Genomic DNA, 25171 nt, shown 5'->3' with positions numbered 1-25171 from the left:
TCAACACTATTTCAGCAAATGGGGAGGGTGTGGCGCAGTCGGTTAGAGGTCCGTTGTAGCCACACGGTCGAGGGTTCGAAACCGCCCTAGCGCAAACCAAGCCTTTCATCCCTCCGGGGTCGATAAATTGGTACCAGACTTGTCTGGGAGGATAAAAACACTGACTTGATCATCGGCTGGCCCCCGCAAGTCATTGTATAGGCCAACACGCGTTCCAAAACCTCAACGATTATGAATTCCACTAAAACGCGTTGGCGCATCCCGAGTGGATTGATACGCCAGTGACTTTATCCTTTATCCTTTTATTTCAGCAAATTTGTTTCTTCTACCTTTTCAAGTTTCTTCGCTCCTATCATTTACAGACGTCATTTGTCTTTCGTTGATATTCCTCAGCGGTTTTTTAACATTGCGCTTTCGAAGCACGAAAGATTTCCAAATTTATATTAAATTGGCAGCAAATAAGAAAGAAGTGTTACCAGCGCGGGAAGCTGACGAAATCGACAGCTCGCACCGGTTAAAGATATAAGACGATCAACTGCTGCAATTCGACCACCACCCAGATGTACTTCACCGTTCGAACTGGAAGCCAGAATAAGGTAGAAAGTCGTGATGGGACCTCTCATTTCCGTTCAGATTTGCAAATAGCCGTCGAGCAGTGCCGCCTTGATATAGTTCTGGAAAGTGTTTTGGTCAATTTCGAATACTTTAATGACGTTTTCGTTTCAAACAGTGCGAAACTGCAAAGCATCTTCGATCTCGTATGGAAAATAGCTGCTGCCTATATAGTACCTCTTGGCTCTGATAAAAATTAAATTAAAAAATAATAAATAATTAAATTAAATTAATTAAAGTACTAGTGTTATGTTGCGTGGACAGCAAGCTGAAAAAAAAACAACAGCAGCTATCTAAAACATGTCCAACAATTATGCGCTAAAGTCGACTTCATTCACTCTCATGACAGAATAATTGTGTTCGATTCCAGTAGTCGTCTGTCTTCTGTCGACTGCATTTAGAGAAAGGTGCTTAGTCAGCAGCTTGGCGACTATTAGTCAGTTGCTTGCCATTACGAAGAATGGTAAGTTGGATGTAGTGGGAGTGCCCAAGAGGTATCCGTGTGATATGCCGCCATGCCCTACATCTTGCTGAATTCCCCGCGAATTTCACCGTATCTTCAGCTCTTCAAATGTGCTTTTTGAACAAAAAATAAATGTGACAGGTGACACAAGTTGTTTGAAACCTTTATTTAATACCGTTTACCAATTGGATGTAAGTGTCTTTTGTTCCTGTTCTCTATTGTTAGATGGAAACTACCCATTCATCTCAGAGAAGGTTCGCTCTACAAAACAGTTACAACCAAAGGAAAAACCCCCGAGAAGCGCTGTCTTGAGCAACCTTCTCGGTTTTTTAAAAGTTGTTCCGAGTTGTTAGACTTTGTTTAAGATCATACACTTTGACTCAAGCAAAAGTAAGGATTTTGACAAGTTTTTTTCTTTCCAGAAAAACGGAACGGCGTTTTAAAAAATCAAGTTTTTGGGTAGGGGGACTGAGGAAACCCCCATATTCAGCATTTCTATCCAGAACGCCTGGTACTCTCAAACTTTAGATGGGTAAAGTCCGAAAAAATCGGGAAATTTTGAAATTTTGATTTTCCCATCAAAATTAAAATAAAAAAACTAGGTTGCAAGTGAATGCGCTGTGACTGCTTTGTACGACAAGCATTCCTCTATAAAAAGCCACCCCAGTTATTCCTCTAGGTCCTCTTGTCACGAAGTTATTTGCGATCTTTCAGACTTCACAATGTTCATTGAATCTGGGCTTTTTTGATCATTAAGTTCTGCTTGATCACCGTTTGAACTGCTGAAAACTACTCATAGTTGAATTTTTCATTTTTCAGGAGTAGTTTTAAGATCCTATCTCTTTTTCTGAGATTCGCCTCAGCGGAGTGTTGAAGCTGCGTAGTCCCGTTTGTCACATTGTCAACACATTTTCAAAACAAAATGTTGATGTTTCCCTGTTTCTTTCCTATGCCTGAAACCTAGTATAGCATTTTCAAAGTATGTAATTATTAAATATTATTTAATCTAATGTTTTGTAGTGTTTGTAATCATCTAAGACTACGTAATATCTTCTCCTGGTTACCATGTTATCTTCCATGCTCTACTGCCCACCGCTCGCTAACCTTACGACCCCCTTCCCTTGCAACCCGTCATAATAGCTAATACTTCATACTTTTATGTCTGTTTTTAAGTTTGAGAAAAAAGCTCACGATTTATTCCTCAACTCAATATAATATATTCTCATTTGATAAGAACGAGATGTATGTATCTCTGTCAATCCATCTGTTTCTGTCATAACATTTTTCCATTTAAATCGAAGGGGTCCGGACTACATACACACTACATACATACATACAGACAGACAGAATGGACAATAACTTACTCTTCGCAAGGAGATAATGGTCGTATCGAATTTGTCGATTTTCGCCTGCTTTCACCCTACGCTCAGTGTAAATTTGCCGACCGGTTTCAGCATGCGCCGATTATAAATGTTGTATTGCTTTGACAGAAAATATCGATTCTATTAGGGATTTTTTTTTCTAAATTTTATGCGTCTTCATCCTAGACTCAACGAGACTTTGATAGCTGGTGTTCTAATATATGGGTACTAATCACATTCAAGTTTCTTAGGCTAGTCATAACTTCGCACCAAGGCAACTATCTTATGTGTGTTTTTACGAAAGGAGTTCAAAAAGATTGCTGGGTCATCTCATCATTGCATATCTTTATCGTAGACTAGATTTTTCTGTGAAGCAATTTACCATAATCGTATTCAGAACAACAAAAATAATTGCTAAAACTGTGTCTGACAACGTTTTATTAAGTCTAGGAATAAAGTCATAGAAACCAACACCTCGACTGTGTCGATTTTCACAGACGATTGACCATCGTAGCTGTAATCGGGGTCGAGCGTGCATTGAGAATTTCTCAAAGGCGTAAGAGGGTTGTTGGAGCAGTAGTGGGTCGTAAGGGGGTTTGAAGTGGAGAAAAAGTGAAGAGAGTGAAGAGGAATTGAAGAGTGGGTAGTTGAAGGTAAATAAACCCATATTAAGTGCGCAAAATATTAGAAAAATAGATGGCGCCAAGTATTTTTAAAGGGTTGTTAAACATGTCTATTTCCCAGCATGTTTCCCTCATCATGTTGGTAACATCCTTCTTTTGAAAAATGGAAATACGAATGAAACTGACTGCTTAAATAGCAGCTAACAGTTTTCGTGATCTACCGTGGAACCTTATCTTTATCAGTAGGATGATGATGTTCATGTCTTTTCATGTCAACACATTATTCTGCGCTCATTGTTGTAGAGAAAGAGAAGAAAAACTCATGTTTCGAATTATGTTCCCAAATATTACAGGATCGAAGGAATATATGTAGGGGCAAAATCAAGTTTGAATAGTCTCATATATGTAGTGCTGACGCGGTTTAGGTAAAGGACCATGAAATCATCGCTTCAATTCATGATCGTTTCGCGAATGCGTAAATTTTTTCAAAACGAAAAACGAAAGAAGCGTCGTTAGAAAAGATAGAAATTTAATTTCTCGGAAAATGTCATTACATTTAATTTCTATTGATCAATGAAGGAGGACGAAGCGTGCACCAGAAGAAGTCTGATGTCTTTCGTTAGCTGGACGTTCAGACTGGTTGTTTTATATATAGAATTAGGTTCTTTTCACTAGTTAGCTGATACGTACTACTTTGAAGAGTCTGGTGATATTTATGTCACCTGGATCTACGGCGTAGCGCGTTCCAGTGCTGCTTCCATTGAAATGCTCCAATGAAACAAAGCTAGATGTCAAAAATCTCACTTCTGTCAGGGATCAATCCCTGACAGAAGTGAGATTTTTGACATCTAGCTTTGTTTGAACATTTCTTATCCAACAACGATGAATTTTAATACTATCACTCAAAAATGAAATTTTGATGCTGAGTTTTTACTTTTTTAAATCAAGTTTTATTAAGTTTATTACTAAGCGAAAAAAAAATACCTACAGAAAAAGGGATAAAAGTGGTATAAAGTGGACTCCACGAGTTTCAGAATAACATCGCTAAAAGGAAATTTTTTGCTATGCAATTCTCTACGGTTGAGACAGATTTTGTTTATGTTCGGCAAAGTTTGGTGTTCTTGACTTTCCTTTTTTTTGAAACCTAGTTGAGAAAAATGCTGAATTTTTCTTCGCATTTTCTAGTTTTCTCAACTAGCCTTTGAGAGAATAAAACTCCTACAAAGATCAACATTAAGTTAAGGGTTCCCCTTGAAGCTTTATCAAAATATGCTGCCACATTTTTCAACCGCGCTACCGTAACCTCGTAAGGAGAAGCGGAGAAGTTTCGGATTTTTGGCTGCCCGTCAAAATCTGTATGACTTCGAACCAGGTCCAATGACTCAGCTCTTAGTTTAGAAAAACCAATTCGGTTCAAAGTATTTTATAGAGAAGGAGAATTAGTTTTGAAAAAAAACCAATGGACTTCTGAAGAAGATAGTTGAAATGTTTTATAGATGGTTTTTTTCAGGTACACACTTGACGCTGGTTGTAACTACCGTACGCTAGTGCGACGTTTGAATAGAACATAAAAATTTAATTTCTTTTTGAAACTTCTTTCCAACTCCTCGCTAGCAGCTTTAGAACTTTGCGCCCTTTAGTAATGCCCCAGCATAGATAAGCGTAGAGGAGGCTATACTACCAAATACAATTTTCTGGCATCTCATTTGTCGATACGAGTTGGATACTACATGCAGTAAACTGGTTTTAAAATGAATTCGAACTAACAATAATTTAACCATTTCCTTTACTTTAGAATACTTTAGAAATTAAGGGAGAAAATGGAGATTTTTTGTTCAGTCTACTCCAGGACGTGTACAGATTCGAAGTCTTGAAGCTCCATTTGCTGTCGTTGCCGCAAAAAATTTCTTCAAATCAGAAAAAGCTACCCTTCTTTGGAACTGCAAAGGTATGTTTTTCTTTGATTTGCTAAACAAGTTGTACCTTGTCATTTTGAGACAATTGCTTCGGACGTGTGATAATCCGATGTTCATATATTAATCACTTCAGACGTCATCTTGCAGTGAATACTCACGAAATTTTTTTCTCGTCATGTTGGGTTGTCCCATAAGATGGATCAGATTTTTCTAGTCAATTTTTTCCTCAAATTAATGAAGGTCGAAGGCGCTATTTACGTTTCGCCTGGACTGCCTATCCACTCCGAATGTCCTCAGCTCCTCTTTCACCACCTCAGTCGACAACTCCCGTTTTCTACCAGGTGGCCTCTTCCAACTTGAACCCGACACACTCCTCAGAACACGTTGAACAAGGCGATCTGCTGATCTCCTTAATATATGACAAAAGAAGCGAAGACTAACCACTTCATTATGGCATACCCTAGGTCAAAACCAGCTTAACAATCGTCTAAAGAGCTTTCCCTCCATGTGGAGGAGCTTCTCTATCACTGTCAATGTTGCTGCCCAAGGTTGCGATCCATACATGGTGATAGGAAGAATAGCGGATAAGTAAACTCGCAGTTTGACTGCCTTAGCGATGGGGGTGGACCACAGGCACTTCGTCAGAAAGTGGAATGCCAAATTGGCTTTAACGCATCTTTGCTGAAATCTCTCTCGTAGCTGGCACCTGACGGCTACGATAGGTTTGACCAATTCAAAGCGATTGAGCGAGGATGATCATAAGTGATCTAAAAAATAACTGCAACTAAGCAAGAATGAGCGGTGCTAATTATGTGAACAATATACGAATGCAAAGGAAGGAAATCAGAGAAAGAATACGTGCCTTTCAGACGGATAAGACCAGCGAAGGTAGATAAAATCGAGGTCGTGAATGTTACTATGCACCAGATTTGCTCTGCTCGTATCGAATATATATGCAACAGAAATGCCTTTGAAAAACTCTGCACCTGCTTTCTACCTAGCGATAATTCCTACCAGCACTGAACACCGTACCGAATTTTAATGAATCTTGTAGCCAAGTTCCAGCACAGAAAATTTAGAACATTAACACTGTTAAATAATAAGATCACGACAACATTTGTCGTTACCATCGTTTTTCAGCAGCCCAAATAAGATAACTGATCCACGAGTTCAATAGCTTGTTCCCGTTGAGGGTTTCGGTTAGACTCACATATGTTTGCTTTTGTCAAGGCGGAATCGCAATCATAGACAGCTAATTTCCATAATTTATTTTGATAATTTTCGATAATTTCGATGCTACATACAGATGGTGCTAAAGCGAGATCGGCGGGACACTGCACAATTGTTGGATGATCTCATCGATGGCAAAGTTGAACAGAAAGAGTCCCGTCACGACCCCTGGTCTCTATCCAGTTTCCAGTCGAACGGTGTAGTACATCCGGCTGTTGTCCAACCGGAGCACATGTGCTTCTACTCATGTACTTAATTGAGCGCACGAATTCTTTTGGAATTTTGTCGGGACAAAGTTGAGAAGACAGCCTTGATGAGGAGGCTCAAAAGCTGCTTCGAAGTCCAGAAAAGCTAAGTGCAGAGTTTTCGAATATCGCTGCCACATTTCCATCACTCTTTTTACGAGAAATATCTGATGGGCGAAAGTCGGTTTATTCATCGCTAGTGGTTTCTTCGCGATGTTTGATTAGTCGATGCAGAATGATGTATATGTATATATATATATGTATATATATGTACATATATATGTGCATATATATATACATATATATATATATATATATATATATGTATGTATGTATATATATATGTACATATACATATATACATATATATAATAAAACGGCGTCATCTACTCTTTTCTTTGTCTGTACTCTAATACTGATCTACACCCGTTGACGGAACTCCTTTCTGTATTCATCGTCTCTCGGATCTGCCAAGTCGAGTTTCGGTTTATGTTGAACTCCACGATTCCTTTTCTAGAACTGTGCAATCAAGCTTAGAAGACCTGGGCTATGGTCGGAATCGATTGCGTCGTCTCAGGCAGCCCTATATTTTTGGATTTCCGACGAAAAAATGTTCCTTGTAAAAACGTTATCGAACTGGAGCTTGGCGTCGGTATCTTCCGCTTTCGCTGCTCTTTTGGCATTAAAGGTTGTCTCTTCCCACGTAAGCTGATGTCGTCAATGATTTCTCTTAAACGTGAATGTAATAATGATATTCGTCTGCTCACAAAGATCTACCAGACAATAACCGTTGTCCGGGATTTGCTTCGGGGGAAAATATCATCTTCTAAGCATCGAATTGTTGTTCAAGTCCCATTTCTGCATTAGTATCAATTCCTATACAAATACCTCCCACTGGCTTGGTATCTTTGATATCAATGATTTGAGTTCATCACGTCCTTGTTGTAGTCCTCAGTGGTCTCTGTAGGTGCTTGAGCACTTATGATCCAGAGTTTGAGTCCTTTGCGAACTCGCAACCGTACAAAGGCGCATCTTGACGACGTTGAATCAAACTCCTTCGCCAGGTTGTTGGCAATCGTTCCTAACATCTATTGCGCAGTCTTCTACTTTCCTTTCATCAGCATCACCGCAGTAGATGGTGTAGTTGATGAGAGGGCGATCCCTGATGCGTGTTTTCTCGAATGTGGCAAACGATGCATTCAGACATCGGAGTAGTCTGGAAAGAGCGGCTTGTTCGAGTTCACATAACAGCGTTCGGCAGCTCAGCGTTGTGAGACGGTTGTGTGTTGTCAAAGATTCCATGTTTCTCTCAGGCATTTGACTTATCTGGGTATGGGCGCTGGCAGAGTGCTGGGAGACATAGGTATTGGTTGTTTGCAACATATGGGAAGTTTTTGCCATATAACAGTGCCATATTATATGGCACGGCCCATACTGAACTGCCTGATTGCATTTACTGGAAGCAGGGTCACCACCTGCAGGTAACAATAAGACTTTTATACACGACCCCAAAATAATAAATAATAATACTAACATAATTTATACAAACTCTTTTATGACTTGGTATTTAAATATTTTTAAAGGCGTAGTTGCTTTCCCACACTAATATTTATTTGAAAAATAATTTTACTAGTGTTTCTTATGATATGTTCCCTTATGTTTTGCCAGCGCGAGTTGCTGGCTGCGCCGACCTCTAGCGTTCATAACACAGTTTTCCGAACACACATGCCAATATGAAAAGCCAAGAGTGTTTTAAAAAGTGTTTAAATATCAAGTCAAAACGTCTTTCTATAGATTATCGTAGGAGTCTATAGATTACCTCAGAAAACACAAAAGTTTCTTTCCAAAATGAAAAATTGTGGTCAGTATATGTGAAAAATACTAGCTGCCAAGTTACAGCAAAATATATCAATCAATATCAATAACGTCATTGTTTGCCTGAAGGAATTGACTGCAACACACCGGCATCTACATTTAAATGTTCCCGTAGTTTTTGTAGCATTCCGCAAACCCTAAGTAGTATGTTTGCAGCAAACGCACGGAAAAATTATGAAATCGATCACTCTCGCCCCTTATTACCTCACGACACTGTAGCGCATGTTGCTCCATCCTCCTGTTCAAATCTTATTTCGCAGATTTTATCACACATTCTAACTCGAAATTTGCGCAGTTGATGTACGGTGCAAATCTGAGGCTGTCAGCTGCACCTTATCTGGCTACGCAATAGGTTGCACCAGTTACCTCCTGATCCTCGAGTCTCCGCGGGAATTTGACTCTGCGTGTGTGACTGGAATTGCCTAACGTCTGGCTACTACGTTACCTTCACGTTGCAGCGCTGCTCATCACAGATAGGATATATTGAGCAGAACGAACGAAATATCCGTAACCAATGTATGTGATGTTCTCTGTTGTTAACATCCGTTAAGCTTGGAGAAAAAACAGACAAAAATGACTAATGCGATAATATCGGTATTTTCACTAAAGACTACCATATTACGAAATTGACGATGTTGCGATCTCCCCACAAATAGATTGGAGTGCGGGGTGTAGTTCACGGCAATGAACATGATCACGCTCAATTAGGCTTAGGAAAACAGAAACAATGAAATGCGTGAGAAACAGCTCTGATTGTACAGTTCCCCTCTAAGGTGCAACTTCTTGAGCGAAAGAACGCGACAATTTCCATTGTCCAAATCCAAACAACACGCAATCCAACTAACGTAAGTGAAATAAGCAACGAAATCTCTCCATTAAGCACAATCGCAGACGCGCTGCGGATTGCCATCGTACTACTACCTGTAAATACCTAATACCTAGTATGATGGGGACAGCGGTGTAGTCGGTCACACGTCTTCCTCTGGATAAGAAATGGGATTTGAGCGCGACCGTACTCCTTTAAAGGCATCACCTCACGAATCTGAGGTGGTGCAGATTTCAGGTGGAGTATTCGTATAAAGGATGGGAGACTACGGAGAGGAGGGTGATTCCGTCCATTTCTTCCTAATTGCCATAAAAGACGGCCCGGAAGATACGGCTTCATTCGTTTTGGCGCACCATTTTGTACAAGAGGTTCGATTGGAGTCTTGTGCGGCGCCGCATCTTCCGGGCCGTTTTTTACGGCAATTGAGAAGAAATGGACGGAATCACCTCCCTCTCCGTAGTCCCCCATCCCGTATACGAATACTCCACCTTAAATCTGCACCACCTCAGATTCGTGGGGTGATGCCTTTAACTATGTCCTATCCATATAGGTCTGATCGTGCTGAGATCCCAACATAATCAGTGTCTGCCTTTAACATTTTTTTAAAGGTATTCTCCAGAACTCCAGTAACCGAGATTTTATTGAACCTTAGAAGAAAGCACATGAAGATAATAAATCTGTAACACTGATTTTTTCAATCGCGAACTGATTTTCATATTCTTAGCGTATGCGACATGTCAGCTTACACTTCCATTTAGTCTAGAGTAACAGTAGCTCAAAATAGAAGGTGTCGGTGCTTAAACTAACTTTTCTCTAAGTAAGTATAATTAGCCTTCAATCAGATCGATATTCTAGTTTAGTCTTCTTTGTAACTAAAATCTGTTATTGATATTTGCATGACATCTGCTCAATCGGTGCAATATCGTGTCAGTGTTAATGTAGTAGGTCCAATATAAACATGTATAGCCAAACTGGCCCACCTGTTGCGACTCGTATCTAAACTTACACCCGGCTGCGGGAGGCTCCGCCTCTTGGACCAATGCTAACGCGGCGCGAAATTCAAAATGGCACACCGAGTAACTAGTTCCTCTGTTGCTTCAGAGGAATAAACTCAGAGGAAGGCAGAAAATGAGTCCCTTACGGTTTTTCACATACTCTTACCTCAAAAAACGATCACAAATATCACAATAAACTTTAATCCAGGAAAGAAAGAAAGTTTTTTTTCCGGATTTCAAACTGAGTAATTGATGAAGTTGAAACTTGGGCTTTTCGATCTTTATCTTGCAGCTGAGAAAAATTACTATAAGTAACTGCATGGCTTATATCTTTTCTTCTTCATCTGTCCAGTTTTCTTCTTGTTGTTCCATTTGTTCTTGCATTGATCTCCCTATTTATTAATATCAGTTGTTTAATTCGAACTTTCATTCTCTCTCGTCTACTATTTCCTGTTTTACTTGATTTGTTTTCTTTCCATTCTATTTGCTTTTTTTGCAAGTGGAGTTATTCCAATATAATTAAGTTCTCTGCTTCTCTGCTTATTCGATTCCCACGGTATTAAGTATTGACACAGTACCAGGACACCCGCCTTTAACCTTGCTACAGTTTTAGCATTAGTAACAGGGGAAGAAACGACGTTATGTTCTACAAATTTCTGTCATTTTTTTCCATTACGTAATAGCATCACCAAAGCCTCAATAGTTTTGATTTGATTCTAAGTTTTTCTGAACAGAGCTTTAAGGTTGGGAAGTGGTAAAATTCGGATGCACAAATGCTTCCGAATTTTATCACTTCCCAACCTTAAAGCTTAACGAGTAGTCATACTCTCGCACAGACGAAAAATGGAAATTAAATCAAACTTTAGGAATCAGTGCTCAGAAGTGTTCATTGTCGGCAAAAGTTGCACGTATTTCTATAAACATACTTTCCTAGGTCTAACTTTGAATATGAAGAGAGTTTGATTTTTCCGTCTCCAGAATCGGTTAAATAGTAGCAGAAAACTGCCCTACCAAAGAAAAAATCTTGAAAGCGAGTACAAAGACAACAAAAACAAAGTTGATTGGAAATGTTTACGAGTTGACACTTCAAGTAATGTCTGAGAACGCTACATGGGCTTTGTCATGGACCACTCCGGCTTTCCTTGGTTTTTTTTTCATTATCGGTCCCAATATTACAGCAACATAATTCAGGATGTGTTGTGGAAAAAGCACTTTCTCCAACTAGGAAAAGATACTGGAAAAGAGTCTTTGCTTTCATTCAAAAAAAAAAACTACAATTTTTTCTATGAGAATTGTCTTCCTTTACCTTCAATGTTCTTGTCATATATTAACGTGATTTAAGTGCCGATTATCATGCAGTACGCATTCGCTAGCTAGGAGCAAAGTAAGCAGCGCAATCACATGCTGGGAAGTAAAGAAAATGAAAAAGGAGAGTAACATTGAAAAGAGTGAGAAACAGAAACATGAATGGATTTAAGGACAGTGAGACACACAAAAATGAAAAAAAAAACATAAATGAAATAAAAGAGTGGTACAAGGTACCACTCGTCTACTTCATTCATTTTTCAGAGGAGACAAAAAGAATAAAGTAGACATAAAACCAGGAATAGACGCAAAAAAAAACAACTTTAAAACAGAGAAACAAGGCAAAATAATCAAACCAAACAAGACAAGGGAATAAGACAAAACAATTATACAGTGAAACGGTAAAAGTAGAACGTAGAAACAAGACGAGTAAGACAGAGATGATCCAAAAGATGAAAGGAAATGAAAATACAAATTGAATAAGGAAAGCAATGTAAGAGCAAATGAAAAAACGAGAAGAAAAATGAACAGAGGAAGAGTCAAAGACGTTAGCTGTGCAGTTACTTGAAGTAGTTCTTCTCAGGTACAAGATATAGATCGAAAAGCCTAAGTTCCAACTTCATCTCTTACTGTCTTTGAAATCCGGAAATCATATTTCCTTTCTTTCTTGGATTAAGGCTTATTGTGATATTCTCCTCGTTTGTTTTTAGGTAAGAGTACGTGAAAAACCGTAAGGCACTCATTTTCTACCTTTCTCTGAGCTAATTCCTCCGAAGCAACAGAAGAAGTAGTTACTCGATGCACCATTTTGAATTTCGCGCCGCGTTAGCATTGGTCCTGGTGTAAGCATTGGTGTAAGTTTAGATACGAGTCCTGTTGCGACCAATGTGCACGTAGTTTCTAGTTTATAGCTGGGACAAGATGACGTGATGCACGGACAATTGCGTAAGCGGGTGCACTCTAAGCGGCGCAGTGGAGCGTAGCTGTTGGGATCTTGTAAGGATCCTCGCTATCGCCACCCATCTCTGCAGTTCGCCAAGGTCCCACCTCGATTTCAACCGCTTTCTCCGCCACACCGTTTCGAGCACTGCTGCTTCGCGGCTGTCCGTGTTTCATGTCGTTTTGACCCGACTGTGCATTGTGTATTTACCCAATGTATAACGAGATTATGGTGCTTTTATTCTTTCATGTTTGTTCTTCTGAAGTTCTAATCCGTTTATTTTTGAGGAAATGCTCTTATTGTGTTATCCAGCAGTGAAATAGATACGTCAAACCAGTCGTATTACGGTGAACAGCATGTATGTCCTTTACTTCTGTTATTAGTGATTCGCTTGCAAACATTCATTTTAGATATATCTTCTGAATTTGACCACTCAAGACTCTTTTCAAGTAACCGTGCGAAAGCAGGGCCCTATTCATGCAGCGAAGTGGAATCCAAGTGGAAGAGAATTCTGTGTGTGCCATGGATTCATGCCAGCTATGGTGAAGATTGCTTCTATGGTATAATCTGAGGTATATTGGTCTTTTTTGGGATGCGCACGATATTTTACTGACCAACGTTTTGAAAATTGCCCACATCGCAGGCTGTAATACAGCAGTCGATCTGCAAATTAAGAGACTAAATCTCTCGGCAGCAGATAAGATTCCATGCCTGCGATGTTTTTCGATGAAAGACTTTGTCACTAAACCAAATAATCGAGTCAGATTAGAAAAAAACCTAAGCAGTGGAGGCTATCTGATCATAATTACGAGTATTTTGGATGTCTCATTCAAATCAAAACAACAATCCGAAATAAGGTGCCACTGCCCAAGTAGCTGGTAGACATTGTTCCTTACCATTCTTTCTAGAACTTTCGACGTGAATTTAGTAAGGTTCTGAACATTTGCGAGCAGATGTTTAGGTGTCTGCGCTTACATATTTGTATGTGTGTTTATGTGCTTATATTTATTATATTACTCATATGGTTGTATTTTGTTTTTTGACTTCTCTAAGCGCCTGGAAAGGTTGAGTCGCATGAGTTATCCTCTGCCATTTATGTGCTTCTTGCCACAGAAGATGAGACAGTTTGCACTTGATCGTGTTCATTGTACTGGTCTTCTTGTGGGACAAATGATGCAGTTGGTGCTGCCGAGATGTTGTCTTTCTGTTTCTGTTGTGTAGAAACGATTCTGAGCTAACTGATGCTCTGAATTCTTCAATATTGCTTTTAAAACCGACTCAGAATTATCTAAACTTGCTCTCAGCCATGCTTAGTTGCAGTGTTTGAAAGGAACGTAGTCGGACAGAAAGTTCTCACCGTTATGTTGGTGTCCATTTGTTGTGTTCGCCAATCATGCTATAGCATAAGAAATACCTGGTTCAGTTCTTCTTCCCTCACCCAAACGAAAAATGCCATAGTTAACAAATAATTTACACACAGGAATAAAATTCTGCAATAGACTTAAGGAAGGGAAATCGTTGTTTCAAGCTCAGAATATTGCTGTTTCGAATGAACATCCGAATATCTTGTACGGGGCGTCATCGAGATGAACCCGATAAGGCGACACACGCACCAATAGAAGAATACCTTCCTGCTTCGATTACGTTCCCGATAAGGTGAACAGTGTAATTAAGCGTAGTTAAGAGCGTGAGAGCAAGTTTCGATAATTCTGCTTCGGTTACAGAATTAAAGTTAAAGTTTCTGGCGTTAATCAATCCGCTTGGGATCCCCGGAGGGATGAAAGGCTTGGTGAGCACTAGGGCGGATTCGAACCTCCAATCTATCGTGCAAGAAGCGGAACCCTCTAACCGCTACACTACACCCGCCCATGTTGTGTGTTATGTTACATAATTACCACTGAACAATTTAGAGCATCAGATTTATTGGAATCAATTTCACACCAACATTTCAGCAACATCGAAGTGCATCATTAACCTCCAGGTGGATCTCTACAGTACATATGATCCAGTGTTATCTATCCGACTTTTTGCACGAGTTGTATGAGTATTTTGAGGGAATAGCGTGATGCTGTGCATTTCCAGGAGCAAGTAAATGGCAAGAATAAATAATGTGGCTCAATCTCCTAAGGGGCTCCTTTTTTAGCGTTTTTTCCAGCTCAGATGTGAGGCCTTCCTTCTTGGTTAGGTGATACCACACCACATCGGTCGGTCATGTACTCGATCAGGCTGGATGCTAGCTAGCCTCATTTAAGAGTGAGTTGATCCTATGCCGTTTCAGTCGTCTTTTTGGTCGCTTGCTGGGTAAATTGTCTGTGCCGATTTTACCTAAATTGTTGTTGTCACCGCGTAGGTATAAACCATTACCATTGGAAGCGAATTCCACGCGTCTCCTTTTTATGAAAGCCACTTTAAGCCTCTGCCAGATGTTGTCGAGGAAAGTGATTTCATACGTCCATTGTAACACCTGCATTTCCATGACCTCGAGTCACGATCCAGTTCCTTGATTGCGGATCAACACTCGTTGATCATGCCATGGAGCGTTGCAGGTCGACTGACAGTTGCATATAAATATCTTAGGCTTGAGACAGCCAGACACCCTTGAGGCGTCCTCTTGTCGCAAAGGTCACAGTTAGTTAATCACCACTTAATTCATATAGAGTGTGCACGTGCAGCAGCCTCAGCTGCAAGGAGTGCGATTATTGGACCTAAACATTCGAGTGATCCTTGATTGATTGGTCTATACCATCAATCCTAATGGTGCTTGGCTCCTACAAATTTGTCGCTATGTACTTTGTCTTTTCGACGTTGGGATGTAGGGCAGACCTTGCTCGCGCCGAACTCTGGATCTTTGTCTAGAGACACCAGCATGATATCATCGGCATAGTGTCGATGATCCATATTTCCCATTGCTGTATCTTTGATGACTATGAAGAACAACGGAGCGTGTTGAGCCTGATGCAAACCGACGGAAATGGAGTTCCGCCGATATGTTCGCCACTTTTTGCTTTCTTTTTGGCCGCTTGTACTCGACGTCCTGGGTCAAGGTAGACTATTCGAGCCCAATTGGTTAGCTCTTCTACAGTAGAGTGTTGTTGTAAAGTGTAGCAGATGACCTCATGCAAAACGCAGTCAGCTGTTCTCGTAAAGCTTGATTTGTATCGGTGGTACAGAATGTTATCGGTATTACAGCAGTTGTTGACGTAATCGCACTGTTAGTGAACAGATGTGCCAATGTCTTGAATTGTGCCGTTGATGGTACGTTTAAAGATTCTCATACTGTGAGACGGTAGTCGATTTGTTCTGAAATTTGAGCACTCCGCTGGGTTTGCCTTCTTCTAGGATGAATATTTTCAGACTTCGCTGCCAGGCGTTCTTTTTTGCTACGACTCGGTTCAGAAACAGTTAGCCTGCTTGTAGGACTCCAACCCCGTGACTTTCGTAGTTCTGCGGACAGTTTCCAGTTTTCATTCGTTTCAGGTCCGATTCGTTTTTATCAATGTTTTTTTTTTCGCTGAGCTTACCCATACGTTGGAGGAGTTAGAGAAGTTAGTAGATAGGGGAACTCTTCTTTTGAATTAGTCGTCCCGTTGCTTTGGAACCTTCTTCCGGTGCATCTGAGGTCTTCCATAATCGTCATTCGCATCGTTAAACTTCAGCATTTTGGGCCTACCAGTAGCGAGATATCGGGAGCTGGTAGACAAGGCTGGTAGACAGTAGTGTTGAGCCCGTCGCGAGTGTTGAGTCTTATGAGCCTCATTGCAGTGGGCGGTCTTCGCTACGCCCACTGCTTCCCTTGTGTCTTTTTTCATCTTACTTTAATTTTACCGCTTTTCTAGCGTCTAATTTTGAGTAAGTCATGATGGAGGCGCTTCTGCTTGTGGGCTTTCCTTTTAGTTCATCCACAGCTCTATCTGTTTCTCTTCTTCTTCAAGGTAAGGCCGTGTTGTACCGACTACCATGTGACTGCTTCTTACGACTTGCAAACCGCCAGACAACGCTCTTAATAAGTGGCAGTTGGGTAACGTGGCTTCTTTTCCTTCAGTAGTCGCCACATCGCCTGAGCAGGTTTACATCGATCATTATGGTTTTGCTTGGAAGGGTTCTAGTTGTGAAAGCGGATTATTTTGCGTTGTTACCGTTATATGGATGTGCCACCAGTCTTCTTCGGCTGGCCTATCGAAGGGTCTGTCACAGAGGTTTAGTATAAAATCTTGCCATTCTCAAGAGGATGGAAAACGATTAGTCTTGGCTGGGGATCGAACTAAAACTTTTTGAATGAGATGGCGTCATAGACTGCACTAGTCTGGCAACGTGGCGAACATTTGAAGCTGATCGTCAGCTTCCACTCCCCCTTCGCCCCGTTGCATCTCAATCACTTGTAGTCTTTCCGCCGGACCTATGCGTAGGATACTTGGATATTATGAGCCGATCGTGGGACAGTAGAAAAATGGAGCCCGTGCCCTGAATCCAACTGCGGGGAAGACACAAGGCAGCTTTTTGTCTGCGAGTAACCTTCTATCGCTACCTAGACGCTTAGCGGCCGCCTAACTCTTATAGAAAGCAAAAAAAATGAAGCAGTTATTTTTGAAAACAGTAGTGAAATCATGGCTTAAGCGCTCAAAACATCAGCTCACAAATCTTTGGGACCTTTCTGAATTCATGTCATAAATTCTAAAATGAAAAGTAAATAAGACTCTTCTTGGGTAAGTGGGAACTCGCGCCTTACAGCGGATTATTGTATTCATTTGAGTGAGGCGTCCAAATTACTCCTTCCTCTGTGATCAGCCAGCGATCGTTGCTTGGATTTTTTTAATCTAAGGCGATTATTTGGTCGGTCCAGTGGCTAAAGTGATCGAAAAATAGGCTCAGAATCTTGCTTGTTTGGTTGTCGAGAAATTTGTCGTTTAAAAGCATCACCCCACGAATCTGAGGTGTTATCGATTTGCGATGGATAATACGGGGTCGTAGATTGCAGAAACGGGTGGGATAACGCCCATTCTTCCTAATTGCCGGAAGATGCGGCGCGTGCACAAGGGCGGCGCGCTCCAATAGAACTCCTTGTAGAAAATGGCGCTCCGGAAAGCCCGAAGCCGTATCTTTCGGGCAGTTTTTTACGGTAATTAGGAAGAAATGGACTGAATCACCTTTCTCTCCATAATCTACGATCCCGTGTACGAATACTCCACCTGAAATCCGTACCACCTCAGATTCGTGGGGTGATGCCTTTAAATTGCAGATCGAATCGTCCATTACTGTTTTCATAGCAGGCGAATACTCGAAGCAGTCAATAAAAGCAACCATCAGAATCGTGTACAACTCAAAAATATCTATATCTCGATATTTTCTGTGGCACTGTCCAACTTCATCGAAGGTCGAATTTCTTCACTATTGGAGTAGCTGATCTGTTTTGCCTCTAGGTAACCTTGTACAATCTTCGCGGAGACGAAACGTTCCATACAAATGAAGGGCCTCACAATGACGTTTCCTACAATGCATTTGGAAATGTGCTATTAATTTGCGGTTTCGGCAACCTTGGGAAAGGGAAAATGGAATTTTGGGATGTAGAAAAAAAAAAACAAGTTGCTGCGGTGAGTTCTTCATGTGGGTAGCCGTTACTGCATAGAGTGCTTCATTATTATAGCAGTAAAGGGTTTTTTTTTTCACAACTACTATATATTTTAAAGATATATCACACTACCAATTAACTTTGGAAAATCGTGACAATTGAATCCCAAAAATATTTTAATACGATTTCACATATAGTTGAGGTCGCTAAGTGAAGCTGTCGACACTGGCAAGCGAGTGATTCATGTCCAATTCGTCTTAGGCCATGAGAGGAAATTTCTTCGGATTCCAGATTTCTGTGCGGCGTTGATGATTACTAACTTAACCGAAGAATAAATCCCTCAAATAATTGACTGTTCTGGATTTCCTTTGAACCATTATTTCACTTTCTTGATATTCGATTTGATAATGATTTTCACAGTTCGAAGCCTTCTGTGGTTGGGGCGATCGCCGATTTCAGCCTCTTTTAAGATCTCGTTATGTAAACGACGCTCATGTGCAAGCAGCAGAGCATTAACCGCTGTTAAACTTTAATAGAAGCTCAACAAAAGAAGAAGGAAGGCCTTTGGAGGCAGCATAGTACGAAATTGACGATGTTGGGATATAGGGGACGAAGTGTAGATTACAAGTATGAGCATGACCTTACTTAATTCCCTCCATATAGGGGACGAAGTGTAGATTACAAGTATGAGCATGACCTTACTTAATTCCCTCCAACTCCACCTAAAGGCTATGTGGGAAGCGGCTCGCGGATGCGGCGCATTCACGAGGATGGGACGTTATATGGTGTCGTAGAAGTTTGCCACGCCGTTTTTTTAAGTATAAAGAAAGGCAGCATATGATGAATCTGACGTGGTATGGATTCCTGATGGAAAGCTTCTATACGGGGTCATAGATTGCGGAATAGCTTCACGGGAATCGCTTTAGTTCCTACGAGGTGCGTTAGAGCGCATTTCTATGTACTCGTTCCGTTCTTCTCAGCAGTCTATTCATTAGTTCTAGTTGAATAGGCTGGTAAGGAGGTCTTATTAATCCTCGAAGATTCGCTCGTTGATAATCTTGCTGAAGAACTAGGTTACGCCTACGAAATATTGTGAAATACGGCAGTAAATGATCTTCAAGCACTTTCTGATAGTCTTTGGTGTTCATTTCACACGAGACTAACTCCAACTCAACAGGTTCATTCCGGAAAACGAGGCCCATACCATGACACTTCCTTCATCGAAGTTGCGTCTTGAGAACACTCGCTCCTCTTTCCTCAGATCTCTCCTGTAGTGTCTGTAGCCGTCGAAAACATCGAGGTTCCACTTTTTTTCGTCGAAGAACACCACCTGAAAGTCAGATAAGTACTTCTGTTTGCATGCCAGACTAACTGCAAAAGTATTTCATCTTCTGTCCGCGGACTCGTTGTTGTTTAAAGCCATCCGGGCCAGGCGACTTTCATCCCTTCCAGGTGACTTTCTTAGACGCCCGGTAGTGAATTTTCCCTTGTAGGCCTCTGCGTTCTTCATATAGTAGTTGATGCAGTTGTAGGGTCACCCTAGTTGAGCCGCGATCTTCCCGTTTGAAGGACCGGCAGCGTGAAAGTCATCGACCTGAACCTGCTCGTAAGTAGAAATCTTGATGAACATAGTCATTGAAGCAGACGGTGAAAATTACTCTTTACGGTGCGTTACTTACCTATTTATACCCGACTGCGTGGGAAAATCTCACGTAGGCCTAGTATTCTGGCATATTTCCGATTAATAGTTCGTGGCATCCTGCGCCGATGACGTATCCTGTCTAGGGTACTTGTATAGAGGTTTTCTCAGATAATATGAGAAATACGGTGGTGGTATTGTCCGGCTTTGGTAATCTGTTTGCAGCCCGCTATTAGGAAAATCAGGGGTGGAACTAAGATTTTGCACCGCAGTGCACTACACTTAAGTAATCACTAAAGATAATCGTTGCGAGGACGAAGATGATGAATAGAAGGTGACGTAATGTGGCTTAAATTTTTTTCACCCAGAATTTGAAATGTGAAGTTAGGTATGAAATTTGAATCGCTGCCATTTCAAAAAATATCGTCTTTGTTGCGAGGAAGAATCATACAAGAAGAACGGTGTAATACGATTAAAGGATAAAGGATAACTTCTCTGGGACATCAATTCACTTGGGATGCGCCAATGCGTTTTTTCAGCAATTCGTAATCGTTGGAGTTTTGGAACGCGTGTTGGCTTATACAATGACTTGCGATGGCCAGCCGCTGATCAAGTCAGTGTTTTTATCTTCCGAGAGAAGTCTGAGCACCAATTTACCGATCCCGTAAAGATGTGTCTCTCCTTATCAGTGTTGAAGAGCAAAGTTGTATGTAAATAGTACGAAATAGTGTGAAGATGGTTTTAAATCGTGTTCTCCGTCGTTCTCAGTTTTTTTTTTATTTCGCAAAGATAATGGTACCGAAAGGAATCGAATTGTCGGTCGTACGTTATCGCTGTCAAAAAAGAAATTGTTTCGTCGGAGACACGCTGAGAACTTCCTCATCTTTTCAGCTTATATGTGCACATGGGTGCTTACACCTCTAATTCTTGCACCGGCAGCTATATTATACTATGATTTTTGTTTTACTTGCAGCACATATGTTAGTGTTCATAATAGTACCATTTATTAACATTTACTATATTATATTATTTTATTTTATTTGTTGAGCGTCAATTTGTTTCTTTGATTTTATCTATTATAAGAAATTTCTGGTTGTTATATGAGTGGATACAATAGAACTATACTAGAACGAGTAAGATGAGGAATTCGTTTTCGGGAGGGGTTTTTCCCCCAAATACACGCTTCACCCTGCACTTTTTGCACCCGTAGTACTGACGAAATGAAACACCGTTAAGTGAATTAGTAGTAAGATTACCCTTCAATGCAACTCTTTCCATCAAAAGAATAATGAAAAACACCTGACGATGTTTCATCTCCTCAATACTGTGGGTTTAAAGTGTTACCTCTTTCTGTGCTTTGGATTCACCCAATGCTTTTGATTCCTGAAGTGTTTCTTGTTTTCGCTGTGGTACTTGCAAACTTCGTCCCGAATCCTTTCCACTTATTTAGTTGACATCTTCAGGTATTGATAAATGTTTTGTAAACTTACTTTCTCACATCAGTATTTACACTGAAATATAATGTTACTAACGCGAAAGTCGAACGACCCAGGTTGGTGGTATATAACATTCAAGAAACTTTTCTTAGTAGAGAAGGAAGTAGAGAAGGACCAGCTGTGGCTTCACCGGCCAAACACTAAGAGACACGATGAGAGATCCCTCTCCCAAAAAAAGGATTTTGTTAGTGAGGAAGGTAGTCATTGGAATAGACTTGAAGTGGCATTAGACCCTTCACTGTATTGTTAGGTTTTAAAATGAAGTCTTTCTGCTAAAATCCTCGGATGCGATGAGTACAAAATGTAGTGTAAACGTATTTTGGAAAAAAATAAAGTGTAAACGTATTTTTGGGGAATGGAGAAAATCATCAACGAGTTCTACTTCTACAATCTTTTCAACAGCCATATCCGCTTGCCTCCTCCCTATCTGAGGGACCCGTCATCCCAAAGCTTCTCCTTTCCGAGGTCCCACGCGCCATCTTGTCGTCCAAGAGTCGTACTTCTTTTTCGATCCCGACAATATCAGGTCTGAACATCTGAAGACACCGCCAGTCTTAATCAACATACCTAGCGAGGCTCTTCCTTTGTTATCTAGTACTGTTGTGGATGTCGCTGCAGATGAAGACGAGTAACTTTATTGAAGGCGTATATGGAGAAGAGAATGTCTACATAAAACCAACAGGGTGGTCATACAAGAATGCAACGTATTTAATGCGGCTTTACTGTACGTGAATAACGCGGTGAAATTCCCATCCTACAACACCTTCCCTTTCAAGTTATCTCGTATAGAGTTCTCTGTGGATCCGCCTGTAGTCGGCGGCTGGGTCGTCGAAGGCGTTGCGGTCGCTGAGACGAGTCGGCACTCGGCGTTGCATTATCGTCCTTGCTCGCGGAGTCGAGTAGTGGTAGGTCGAACTCATCCAAAAAAGTGTTAGTCGCTGTTGTGCCGATCCTGGATCGCAACTTGTTTACGTGCCGAGTCCATGCTTCGTTTTCACAGCAAGAAGTGTAGGTTGTGTTTCCAACACGCCGTGTGATGAAACCGGAAGTCCAACTGTCCTCGATAATCCTTGGCAAAAATCGCGTAGTTGATCTCCATCGTGCTCCATTTCGACGATTGAGTTGAGATTACATTTTGACATCTTGTGTACCTTTTGTGAGATTTCTAAAAGGCAACATTAGATCGAGTTTCGTTCGCAGTCGGCGTCTCAGGAAGGCTTCGGCAGGTGAACGCTGGTCAGGTGCAGACGGGAAGGGAGTGGAGCGATATGCCATCAGAAACGTCTGTAGTGCGTCCACTGTTGGTTCCTCCCCCTTCAGCTTGGCAAGTCCTCTTTTGAAGGTGTCCACAAAGTGTTTTGCTTGTCCTTTGCTCTGTGGATGGAACGGCGGCGTGCGAATGTGCAAGATTCCTCGGGAACAGCAAAATGAAGTGAATTGAGACGACGTGAACTGCGTTCCGTTCGCGAAGAGCGTCTCTGAACTTCCGAACTTGACAAAGATGCACTTCATTGCTTGGATAGTAACCGTTGAGGAGATCGATGACATCTGGACGATTTCCGGCCACTTGGAGTAGGCGTCCACGATAAGTAGATAGTATCGTCCTTCCATCAGTCCAGCGAAATCAGCATGAACTCGAGCCTACAGCGAGTGTAGTTCCGGCCATGACAGTAGTACGGATTTGATCGCATCCTTTGCCACGGATGCTCATCTTGGGCAGGTTCTGACGAGTTTTTCGATATCGGAACCCATCGTAGGCCAATAGACAAAGCTTCTTACAAGCATTTTCATCCTTGTTTGGCCTGGATGAGCTTTGTGTAGTACTGAAAGAACACGATGTCGAAGTGATTTTGGAATCACTATGCGGAATGCAGTTAGCAGACATCTTTTGACTGTCGTCATAGTATTTTTGTTGTTGTAGTAGTGTCACAGAGGAAAATGGCGGTTGACTTTGGGCCAGTTTCAGGACTTCGTATAGTCGATCACAAGGTGGATAAGACGGTCGACTTGCGTAGCAGTACGAATGGATTCGGCAGATACTGGAAGACGACGACAGTTCTCTGAGAACTCAGGAGAAAAATCAGAAAAATCTACTGAGGCGATCAAGTAGTCCTTCGGTTTGTGACGACATGAGATGTGGAAGAGCGTCCACTTGACCGAAATCCATTTTGTTGATGTACTGATAGTGAAGCTGTAACTTAGCAACATTCTGGCCCATCGCTGAAGACCGTTGGCACTCTAGACTGGAGCTCCTTTTTTTGCTTCCGAAGATTGCCATCCATCTGCGAAGCGATGTGAGAGGGTTGCTCCCGTAATTTGAAGCATCAGCGGCAACGATGATCAAGAGACTTGGGTCGAAGTGGGTCAACAGGAGATCCGAGCTTAGGATTGCCTTAATCTTGTGGAAGGAAGACTGGCGTCCGTGTGTAGGCAACATCCTTTTTCGTAAGTGTCCAAAGGAATGCGTAGATTGTGGAGATTCTTGACGAAGTTTCCGTAGAAATTGATGATTCCAAGAAAAGAGCGAAGTTAACTGACGTCTTTCGGAGCGGGCATCTTCTGGATAGCTTTGATCTTTCCAGGATCGGGATGGGGGGGGGGTCGTCCTTGTGCGTTTATGACGAACCCAAGGTAGGTGATCTCCGCCTGCGAAAAACACGTTTGTCGAGTCGAACGTGAAGTCCGTAGTCTTGAATCCGCTTGAATACGACCTCTGGTCGAGCATTGTGCTCGCCGATGGTTCTACCAGTAACCAATATGTCGTCGAGATAGGTGACCGTTCTATCTATCCCAGCGAAGAGTATTCGTACATTGTTGAAATATACCAGGAGCTGGTTTCAACAAAATGGTAGTCGGTTGAAGCGATACAGTCCACGGTGCGTGTTGATAGTGAGTAGCTGCTTTGAGACGTCGTCCACTTCCAGTTGAAGATATGCCTCGGCTAAGTCTAGCTGTGAAAAGTAGCGTCCTCCGTTGAGTTTCGTGAAGGTGGGGTTCTCTGGGGTTGCAAGAGGATGCTGGTTTTGTTCCAGTGCATCGTTCAGTCCAGTCGATTAGTCTGCGCAGAGGCGGACCGATCCATTTTTCTTCTGAACGACGATGATGGGTGCTGCCCGTTCTGAATGATCAACGAACTCGGCACGTGTATAGACACGTGTCGATTTCCTTTTTTCCTTATGCTGCTATGTTTCGGTTGAAATCCTTGGCATAGCAGCATAGGATACAGGGCGAGTCTACAGAAAGACAGGCTTGGAGTCAGGCTTCAGAGCGAGTTTGGCCTTTGACTTGGTACAACATCCCAGTCCAGGAGCGAAGACTGCTGGAAACGTATTCTTCAGGTGCGTTGCGAGAGAAGAATTCAAGGTGCTGAGCGTCCTTGAAGAGACGTTGCAGATGGAGCCTTCTGTCAGGTGACGAAACAGTGTCTCGTGTTAGGCGATCTAAGCTAACCCCAACAGCGATGGCGTGTCAGCTACATGGCAAATACAATGTCCTCGATGACCATCAATGATGAAGTTGCATTCGTAGCATCCCCGAACGTTGATCGGTTTAGTTATCAGACTTCAGTGTCAGACGGGGTGGTTGCAGCTTTGGTCGACCCATGGCGGTCCAGTCTGCTGTCCTCAGCAATGTTACACCGGCTCTAGTATCAAGACGCATGCGCACTGTCTTCCCATCTATTTGTACTCTATGGTAGATGCGCTTTACAGCGACGTCAGCATGAGGCGATGCGGTGGTGACGCTGTTGGCAGATTTCCGCTTCTGCTTCGGATTCCGCTCCTTTTTCAGATAACTTTTGCAGAATCCGCGCTTGTGTCCAAAGCGTCTGCAGTCGTAGCATCTTTCCTTCACGAATGTGCAGTCCCTAGACCAGTGATGGGCCCTGCTCCGAAAACAGGGTGACGGCGGCTCACGATTTCGACTCTTTTGCGAATCCACGACGTTGACATGCAGTAGACTTGATCATTCGGGGAGTGCGGCATCCTGACGAATGTCGAGAAAGTGCTGAATTCAGCGGCAAGCTCCTTTAGCGTGGTTTGAGGGTTATCCTCCATCTCACGAAGGCAGGAGCACGATCA

At 41.8% G+C, this 25171-nt stretch overlaps 1 protein-coding gene across 2 annotated transcripts in view; it reads left to right on the top strand.

Annotated features, from left to right (window-relative positions):
• RB195_022899 (uncharacterized protein) overlaps positions 1–25171 on the top strand; it is a gene marked incomplete at both ends in the record, with an annotated part of 57191 nt that overhangs the window by 27635 nt on the left and 4385 nt on the right. For both annotated transcript variants that reach the window (XM_064210146.1, XM_064210147.1), the window contains 4 exons: positions 4899–5007; positions 12679–12749; positions 12802–12933; positions 17809–17979. In XM_064210146.1, coding sequence (XP_064066027.1) covers positions 4899–5007; positions 12679–12749; positions 12802–12933; positions 17809–17979 — 483 coding nt within the window. The remainder of the gene's footprint in view (positions 1–4898; positions 5008–12678; positions 12750–12801; positions 12934–17808; positions 17980–25171) is intronic.

This window comes from Necator americanus, chromosome X (assembly GCF_031761385.1).
Source record: "Necator americanus strain Aroian chromosome X, whole genome shotgun sequence".
Taxonomy (NCBI): Eukaryota; Metazoa; Nematoda; class Chromadorea; order Rhabditida; family Ancylostomatidae; genus Necator; species Necator americanus.
This window is presented reverse-complemented; position numbering and strand designations above follow the sequence as displayed.